This window comes from Gadus chalcogrammus, chromosome 1 (genome assembly GCF_026213295.1).
Source record: "Gadus chalcogrammus isolate NIFS_2021 chromosome 1, NIFS_Gcha_1.0, whole genome shotgun sequence".
NCBI lineage: Eukaryota > Metazoa > Chordata > Actinopteri > Gadiformes > Gadidae > Gadus > Gadus chalcogrammus.
Genome location: NC_079412.1, coordinates 21,026,257 through 21,036,089, shown reverse-complemented (window position 1 = coordinate 21,036,089; position 9,833 = coordinate 21,026,257). Strand labels below are relative to the sequence as shown.

The 9,833-nt window shown below is 42.9% G+C and overlaps 1 protein-coding gene across 3 annotated transcripts in view; it reads right to left on the bottom strand.

Annotated features, from left to right (window-relative positions):
• Positions 1-3,351: 3,351 nt before the first annotated feature.
• Positions 3,352-9,833, bottom strand: part of cpne9 (copine family member IX) — a 49,178-nt gene continuing 42,696 nt past the window's right edge. For all 3 annotated transcript variants that reach the window (XM_056595482.1, XM_056595473.1, XM_056595465.1), the window contains 6 exons: positions 9,739-9,833; positions 5,931-6,058; positions 5,314-5,416; positions 4,920-4,977; positions 4,413-4,486; positions 3,352-3,759 (listed from right to left, as the gene is read on the bottom strand). The exon at positions 9,739-9,833 is cut by the window's right edge and continues 87 nt beyond it. In XM_056595482.1, coding sequence (XP_056451457.1) covers positions 3,577-3,759; positions 4,413-4,486; positions 4,920-4,977; positions 5,314-5,416; positions 5,931-6,058; positions 9,739-9,833 — 641 coding nt within the window. In that variant the 3' untranslated portion in view covers positions 3,352-3,576. The remainder of the gene's footprint in view (positions 3,760-4,412; positions 4,487-4,919; positions 4,978-5,313; positions 5,417-5,930; positions 6,059-9,738) is intronic.

The following is a 9,833-nucleotide window of genomic DNA, read 5'->3' as shown; positions in this document are numbered from 1 at the left end:
GAAAATAATGGAAAGTGACAGCCATGAGATTACCTCCTGCATAAACACAGAATACTACCCCTCCAGTCTAAGTTTCAACAACACTACATTCCTACTGGATACATGAATGTAGAAACAGACCCAGTATATACGTGTCCTGAGGTCATGACCTCCGACCTTCACCCTAACATTCTGCAGTACTGACTAAGAAACACTTGACCATCATGTTTTTGGTATGTTGACTTGACTAGTGTATAGTACGTACCGAGTGGTATATATGTATATATATTTTTTATAAGACACAAGACTCAGTACAAAGACATCATCAAACAACACCTTCACCAGCGATGGTACCTGTTTTCCCATTGGTCTGTGGTTGTCCGACGTATGCAAAGTGTGAACCTATAGATTACGTGCAGACTAAAACAAGGAAGGACACAGCATGAGAGACATCCCCTCCATGTTGTGTCCTAGCTTCTCCGCACATATCTCGGGTACACGCCGCACCACAGGAAATAAAACACCATCTCGTTTGATTAGAAAAACCTGGAAACACAAAACATCGCCATGTCCCGCGATAAAGCTGCTGTGAGTAAGATTGGAGAGCTGTAAACACAAGACGGCATGGCGCTGAAACTAAATCACTCAAAAACCTCCCCTCCCTTCTGTGCTCCTTCCCTACCTCCATTCCACCTTTGAGAAGTGAGGAAAATACACATCTGAGATCAAAAGGTAAGATTGCTCCTCAATCAGGGAAGAGATGCCCCGAATGGTAAGAAATAAGCCAGGGAGCGATCATTAAATGTAAATCGGCTCATACAGATTCAGGTGATTTGAAACCGATATTCTAACAGATAATTGTAGGCTACAACTCACTAATAGCTGACGGGCTGTCGATGCCATTCCAATAATAAAAATAAAAAAAACAGCTCCTAAATCTTACGAACAGCACCTTTAAACAGCTTCCAAATGTACAGCGTTGAGTGGAGTGCATATATGATGAGATATAACCTCAATCTCTCTATTATTTTTGGACAGTCAACATCACGCTTAGTAAAAACACAACACTTTGTATAGTTCTCAGACATGCAGAACACGACATTGTTCTCTTAGTGCAGTAAACAGGACGGGAATATTAAACAGCAGAAACACGATCAAGTAGTATTACAACAGGTCCTTTTTTGGGTGAATCACAAATAGAGTCAATAAAAACCGTTCCACTTTATGGATTATGTGCAGAAAAACGAATGAATATCGAATTCATCAAATATTGATCATTGCAAGGATGGATCATAATCATGGAGATGATGTTTGGAACAGTAAAGAGTCGAGAAACGTCCAGTCGCATCCTGCCCCGATATCTATACCCTCGTCATCCAGCAGAATGGTGGCGGATCACAGATATACCCAACAAGATAGTATAGTAGCCTACATTATAAAGCTACCTGGTATAGATTATCGATCGGACGACTGTATCGGCAGCGTGTGAGCGAACACGGTTTAACGTTACGACGTCGATGAGCGAAGAAACAACTCATGCATCTGAAAGTTCAGTAGTTCGTGTCCTGCCGTGACACTAAATCGGCGATTCAGAGAATCTTCATGCAGCAACATGGAAAACCGATACACAAAGTCAACAGCTGCTTTGAGATATACCCTCTGATTAAGATGTTAATTAGTAGAAGCGGAATGGGGCTTTAAGCGTGTAGTTGCACACTCAGGCCGCTAGATGGGAGTGTTCATCTGCTCCACAGCCTGTATCAAGCTCTGACAGAATGGATTGGCGTAATGATGGGCAAAGTATTACACGTGTATGTATTAGGACTATTGCTTCTAGATACATCTGCATGTCTTGTTAGTTTTGTGAATGACACACAAAACAGGAACAACTAATGATTTTCTGAACGTGTGTTGGGATGACGCAATATATATCAAACACCCTCTCTCCAGCCAGACACTTTGATCTGATGTTTCTCTACGTCCCACGCTCTCTCTCTCTCTCCCTCTATCTCTCCCTCCACTCACCCCCTCTCTCTCTCTCTCTCTCTCTCTCTCTCTCTCTCTCTCTCTCTCTCTCTCTCTCTCTCTCTCCCTCTCTAAACATTCTCATTGTTCTCTCCTTCTCTCCACCCATCTCCCAATCTCTACTTCCTTCTCGCTTGTCTCTTTCCTCTCTCTCTCCACCCCCCCTCCCCCACCCTCTTTCTCTCCCTCCATCTCTCTCTCTCTCTCTCCCCCCCTCCCCCATTTCCCTCTCTCTCCAATCCTTTCCCTCTCTCTGGCTTTCTCTCCCTCTCTCCCTCTCTATCTCTCTAACTCCCCCTTCCTCCTCTTCCTCTGAATCTCTCCATACCTCTCGCATGTCTCCATTCTCTCTCTCTCTCTCTCTCTCTCTCTCTCTCTCTCTCTCTCTCTCTCTCTCTCTCTCTCTCTAATCGGCTCTCTATCTTTCCACTCCTTTATGTGGTCTCTCTGACACCGTATCCTTCACTCCACTCTCATCTGTCACACACACACACACACACACACACACACACACACACACACACACACACACACACACACACACACACACACACACACACGCACACGCACACGTAGACACAGACACAGACACAGACACACACACACACACACACACACACACAGCCCCCCAGGGGGTTCAGAGATTGGCATTTCTCAAGTGGTGGGGGGTTCGGGGGGGTAACCAATCTGTACCCAGCTGGGCAGAAGAGGCCAGGCGTGGCTCACACAAGTGTGTCTGTGAGAGTGTGTACGTGTGTTTGTGTGTGTGTGTTTGTGCGTGTGCATGCGCATGTGTGTGCGGATGTAGAAGAACAAGTAATGAATGCGGTGGTGCCAGCCCTCACCTGCTCCTCTTCAACTGACATTCTCAGCATTTTAAATCCAGTCTAGACTTCCCTCTGAACCGCCCTTATTAATAATGGCTGTTCATTGGCTGAGTCTATTTCCCCCTGATTCTCCCTCGTCAATACTGGTTGTTCATTGGCTGACTCTATTTCCCCCTAACCCTCCCTCATGAATACTGGCTGTTCATTGGCTGACTCTACTCTCTTAGACATGATTTGCAGATCTTAATATCACACCCAACTGACCATATCTGACCAAGACACGAAGCAAACTCATGGACAAACTATTCCATCTTATAGCGGGAAACAAGGTCAGATAGGTCTGCAATGGAGGTCAGATAAGATGGAGGTCATATAAGATGGTCAGATATGATGGAGGTCAGATATGTCTATGGTTGGTCAGAATGGTCTCTGGTTATTCAGTGGGGTCAGATAGGTCTGTGATTGGTCGGATAGGTCTGTGATTGGTCAGTGCGGTTCAGATAGGTCTGTGATTGGTCAGATAGGTCTGTGATTGGTCAGTGGGGTCAGATAGGTCTGTGATTGGTCAGTCAGGGTCAGATAAGTCTTTCATTGGTCAGTAGGGTCAGATAGGTCTTTGGTTGGTCAGTGATTGGTCAGTGGGGTCAGATGTGTCTGTGGTTGGGTCAGATAGCTCTGTGATTGGTCGGTAGGGTCAGATAGCTCTGTGATTGGTCAGATAGGTCTGCGGTTGCTCAGTAGGGGGTCAGATGTGTCCTGGGAGGTCTGGCAGGGGGGAGCAGGAGAGGCCGGGTCGGGGTTCGATCCCGCGGGTCTTCATGAAGGACAGGATCTGGTCGGGGATCTCGGCCAGCACATCCTTGGCCAACCGGGCCATGCTCAGCACCTGGTTCCCCGTACGGTCGATGTAGTCCCGGAACGGAACAAACTGCAGGGCAGGGACACAAGGAACTCAGTTACCCAGAAGCCCTCAGAACCGAGGCAGGAAGGAACAGGGACACAAGGAACTCAGTTACCCAGAAGCCCTCAGAACCGAGGCAGGAAGGTACAGGGACACAACGATTTTAGCGTCAAACAATCACAAAACTAATATAATCGAAATAATCTTTTTATTAATATTTTTATTCAATGTTTTATAGAAAGTGCAGTACAGCTGCATATCTGTACATTTGAATATTTTCTTTTTTTTATGTGAAATTTCAAAGTTCTCAGTTACAAAGTGTTGTTTGGGAGAGACATGCTGAATAAATACATCATGTTTTCAAACTCAAAAATAATCGTTTGAATAATCGTGAATTCAATATTGACCAAAATAATCGTGATTATGATTTCTTTCCATAATCGAGCAGTCCCACTTAAAGCTCATGAATTCTACCTAAAATACTTTCAAATTCACAAGTGAGTTTGAATTAAAGTGAAATATAATGACATTAAATGAAATCACACTATGTGGATTGCAATTATTAGGTAATAAATAATAATAAATATAATTTAAATTAGGATCAGAACTGATGCTAATGTCCATGAGATAAAACAGAGCCACTTCAAGTCTTTTATTGTGAAAAGCCGGTGTGTGTTTACCTGTACAATGTCCCTCTCAGCCTCACGGCCCTTAAAGGAGACTCGCACCTCATCTCCATCCAGCTCCTCCATCGCTGCACAACGGAACACACCGGAATCAAACACAACGGAACCCAACACAACGGAATCGAACACAGCGGAACCCAACACACCGGAATCAAACACATCGGAACCCAACACACCGGAATCAAACACAACGGAACCCAACACACCGGAATCAAACACAAAGGAACCCAACACACCGGAATCAATCACAACGGCATCAAACACAACGGAATCAAACACAATGGAATCGAACACAACGGAATCAAACACAATGGAATCGAACACAACGGAATCAAAAACAATGGAAGCCCAGATCACAATGGAATTCAAATTGGAATGTAAACCAAGTCAAAGAATACAAACCATCCCATGCACAGAGAAAGGTGTACTTAAAATCTTTAGCAAAATAGTCTCATTCAGCTGAGCAACCATTTAAAGTTCATATAATCCAATGAAATTTACCGTCAAACTCGGCTGGCCCCACCCCTACGATGATGATGGACATGGGGAGGGAGGCCGCCTGGACAGTGACATCACAAACAGAAGATCATCACATCACAAATAGAAGATCATTACATCAAAAGCAGAAGAGCATTACATCACAAGTAGAAGATCATTACATCACAAGCAGAAGAGCATTACATCACAAGTAGAAGATCATTACATCACAAGTAGAAGAGCATTACATCACAAACAGAAGATCATTCCATCCCATACATGATATATTGTTGTGTGTGTTCAGGTGTGTGTGTGTGTGTGTGTGTGTGTGTGTGTGTGTGTGTGTGTGTGTGTGTGTGTGTGTGTGTGTGTGTGTGTGTGTGTGTGTGTGTGTGTGTGTGTGTGTGTGTGTACTCACGTTTACCACAGCCTCCTTGGTTTGCAGCATGTCAGAGATCACTCCATCTGTGATCATCAGCAGCACAAAGTACTGAGACCCGTCTGTTATCTCAGCAGCACAGCTGGAGACACACACACACACACACAGGCACACGCACACGCACACACACACACACACACACACACACACACACACACACACACACACACACACAAACACACACACATTGGATTACAGTTAGATCAAAACAGGCTAATTTGAATGCAGGTAAAGCATTTTGTCAAGGGTTGCATAGAATAATAATAACTATTTATAACATCATTAATAATGATATTAATCATTAATGTTAATAATCCACATGTTTCAAGCTGTACAGAGCCACTGACTCGGCCACTTGGTAGATATGTATAACATTATGATTATTAATGTTAATAATCCTCATGTAATCAAGCTGTACAGAGACACTGACTCGGCCACTTGGTAGATATGTATAACATTATGATTAGTAATGTTAATAATCCTCATGTAATCAAGCTGTACAGAGACACTGACTCGGCCACTCGGTAGATATGTATAACATTATGATTAGTAATGTTAATAATCCTCATGATGTCCTGCTGTACAGAGACACTGACTTGGCCACTTGGTTGATGACGGGGGCGAAGTTGGTGGGTCCGTAGAGCGTGACGGTCCGCAGGCTCTCGAAGTAGGCCTGGAGCACGCCCTCGATCCCCACGCAGTTAGGGTTCACGCTGTCCCCGCTCTGAAGGGTGGAGGGAAGGTCTGTTAAGGTATGGTCAAGGTAAGGTAGCATACTTCAGCATTGATAGTATTTGTTGCATTATATGGTATAGATTAAAGCTAGAGAAGGGTATTGTATGTATTATGGTATAGATTAAAGAAGAGTATTACACGGGTCTTTTCAACGTTCCGTTCACACGCATGGTCACTTCACAACTTCCGGCGGTCAATTATTTTTTGATAATTCATTGGCAACGGATGAATAATGACCGCTATCAAGGTAAACGAAAGGACTTTTTGCCTTTGGTATCACTCCGCACGTAGTCCGGTAACTTGTCAATGTAATAAGCGGGATATGTATCAACCCAAGCGCTGTCGGTTGCTAAGCGACGACGTCAACGTCTTGGGCGGACTATTTCTCTGCTGATCAACACTATGAATGCTGGTAACAAATACATTGCAAATAAATTGTTTCGTTTTGGGAAGTAGCCGTGTAATATGCGGGATAATGTATAGAACTTCGCCGGTCATTATCGTCCTGTTCGCCCTGTCGGGGCTTATTTTCTTGATAATGACCGGCGTTCTATACATTATCCCTTACGTATTGTATGGATTATATGGTATACATTAAAGCTAGAGTCGGCAGGAGACACCAGTCAGAGAAGGTAACCCCAACACTCCCTTCAGAGGCAGGGAGACGGACAGATCGGTTGTCCAATCATTCAGGCCGAAAAAAATGATTGGACAGGTTTATTACAGGCCTGCGACAGATACCAGATATTTCCTTGTTGTCAGAGCATTTCATTTATTGATTGCTGTCAGGGTGCAAAGACCATTTCAACAGATATGACAAAAAAAAGGCTTCTCAAACAAATCGCCATCCCGGCTTTAAGCATAAGCAGGGAAACCTCCCGCAGGCCGACCACAAACAAGTCACACATTCACGGACCAGTGGAACCATTAACATCTACCGGGTACCCCAGCGTCAGGACGGCCGGTTCCACCACAACAGACCCATCAATCAACCAGCCGCCGGCTGAGCCGACTCCAACAAGGGCCAAGACCCAAGCACACGCAATATCTGGGATTTAGAAGCAACCCCCCCCCCACACACTCTGAGGACTTCTCACTGCCGAGGACAGCTTCCTCCCTCCCCACTGCACTCATCACCTGCTTGTGTGGCAGTTTGATGACTGCATGTCACGATATGCACCCTTTCGTTGTTATGTATTTCTGTATGTAGGGCAAGCAAGAGTAGAAATATTAGAGTCTGGAAGGCAGGCGGCTACGAGGGAGAAGGCTCAGGTAAGGTATTGTGGAATAAGGTAAGATAAGGTAGGGGAATTTACGAATACGTCAGGAGCCGGTAAGGGGAGGTTATTCAGGGTAAGGTTGTGTAAGATGATAACGATTGAACAGGGATGTGTTTGGAATGCAAACAATACAAAAGCTTTCACAAAGAAAATAACAATGGGATTACAATGCTCTTCTTAAGAGGCTTTTCTAAAGTATATCTTTTTGAGAAGACGCTAACCAGCGCACAATATCCCCAGAGCCCTCTCTCCTGCTCTTTGAAGGGAGCTCTGGATGCTTCAAGTCTATTTCTCTAATTTATCCTCACGGGGTACACCAAGCATACTTTCAATTTCAATAAACAAAGATCGCTTGAAATCAAAGCTGGACATTTCTCTCCAACCTCTCTCATTGGGTGGGGAGCATTTGACCTGCGAGCTCATTAATTCTGACCCTGCCAAATCTCCACTCTGTGTACGAACAAGAGAGCGGCTACTGTGAGACATGCATCTCCCCGTGCAATTAACACTGTTTACATCCATAGGTTCAGAAGAGTGGAGGGATCCTACATTAACACTGTTTACATCCAAAGGTCCAGAAGAGTGGAGGGATCCTACATTAACACTTTTTACATCCATACTTCCACAAGTGTGGATGGATCCTACATTAAACAGCCGGGAATCCGAACACTAGAGGCACAGCGCTGCTATAACGTAACATCATTTACCTTATCACTAGGCTTCCTTCCTGCTGGCCGTTTACATTACCCACTTATTTTATTCGGTGTTGGAGTTGTAATCCGGTGTTAATCCCTTTGGATAAACGTCAACTCAAGGACTTAATGCAAATGAATAATTCATATCCTTAATTTGCACATATAATGTGACTGCTTCTATTAAAAAATACGCTACTTGCAACTTGACCTTTGTATACAGTAAGTGTTACAATATTAGGTATTAAGTGTTTTTACAGATACCGATTTAAGTGTTGTAGTGTTAAGTATTAAGCATTAAGCTGTTTTAGTATTCAGTGTTTAACAGTAAGTGTGTAGTAAGTGTTTAATGAATTTGTGGGACAGATATAATGTAACGATTTTGTGCGACAGTGTTAAGTGTTTGATGAATGTGTGCAACAGATACAATGTAATGATTGTGTAGAACAGCATTGAGTGTTCAACACACTGTGCTTAACAGTAATGTGTTTTAACAGCTAACAGGGAACTTTAAATTAAGTCAGCTGGTGGCTCCTTGAGGAGGAAGTGAGGCGTGGTGACTTCCTGCTGGGAGGGAAGATGAGGTCGCTCCTCAAAGAGGAGCAGCAGCTGTTGTGTGGCTGACAGCTCCTGTTGTTTGTTTGTGTGTGTATGTGTGTGTTTGTGCGTGTGTGTGTGTGTTAGTGTGTGAGTGTGCGAATGTGAGAGTGCGCGTGTGTGTGTATGTGTTTGGGTGTATGTGTGTGTGTTCCTTCTTAATCAATTGCGTGCATGGTTGTGTTACGTAAATGTGTTTAAGTGTGTGTAAGCATGTGTGGTGATACGTATAAATGAATTGACATTCACCCGTTCATCACTCATCCACACACTGACCTGTCAGCTGGTCAGGACAGTTATGTGTTTATTCACACTAGAGACCAATTATGATATCAGAAGTATTCAACCATTCTGTGGTAATTGGTATGTTTATCTATGCACATATGTTTATATGTATATGACATATATATATATATGTATCCTTGTCTAAAGTACATAACTATACATGTGTGTGTGGGCTTACGTATATATGTGTATTTAAATAAATATACAAATTTATATATGCATATATGTATATGTCTAAAGTACATAGGCATATATGTATAGTAAATGTTTATATCTACATACATCAATATATATGGATACATTCATGTCAATGTGTATATATTTATATATATATATATATATATATATATATATATATATATATATGTATCCATGTCTATAGGTCATAGGTATGTATGTATATGGTTATATATGTATATATGTATATATAGTCAATAGTTCATAGGTAGCCACGGACCAGGGGGAAGGCGTGTACATGTGTATAGTTATATATATATATATATTAGTGCTGTCAGTTAAACGCGTTATTAACGGCGTTAACGCAAACCAATTTTAACGGCGTTTTTTATCACGAAATTAACGCAATTTATTTATTTATTTTTTCGCTCAAAACAAAGAAGCAGTAGCCTGATTGCTATGTTCAAGGCAGTATGTTTGTATGTTCATCGTTGAATTGCACTTTTTTTGCGATTAATCGCGATTACTTGCGATTAATTATGAGTTAATTATGACATTAATAAGATTATTCGCGATTAAATATTTTAATCGCTTGACAGCACTAGTATATAGTCTATAGTTCATAGGTGGCTACGGACCAGGGGGAAGGCGTGGGACACATTCCCGTTGGGGGGCAGCTTGGCCCCGAAGCCGTAGGCTGGGAAGAGCTTGTCGCTGTCGTAGTCCTGGATCA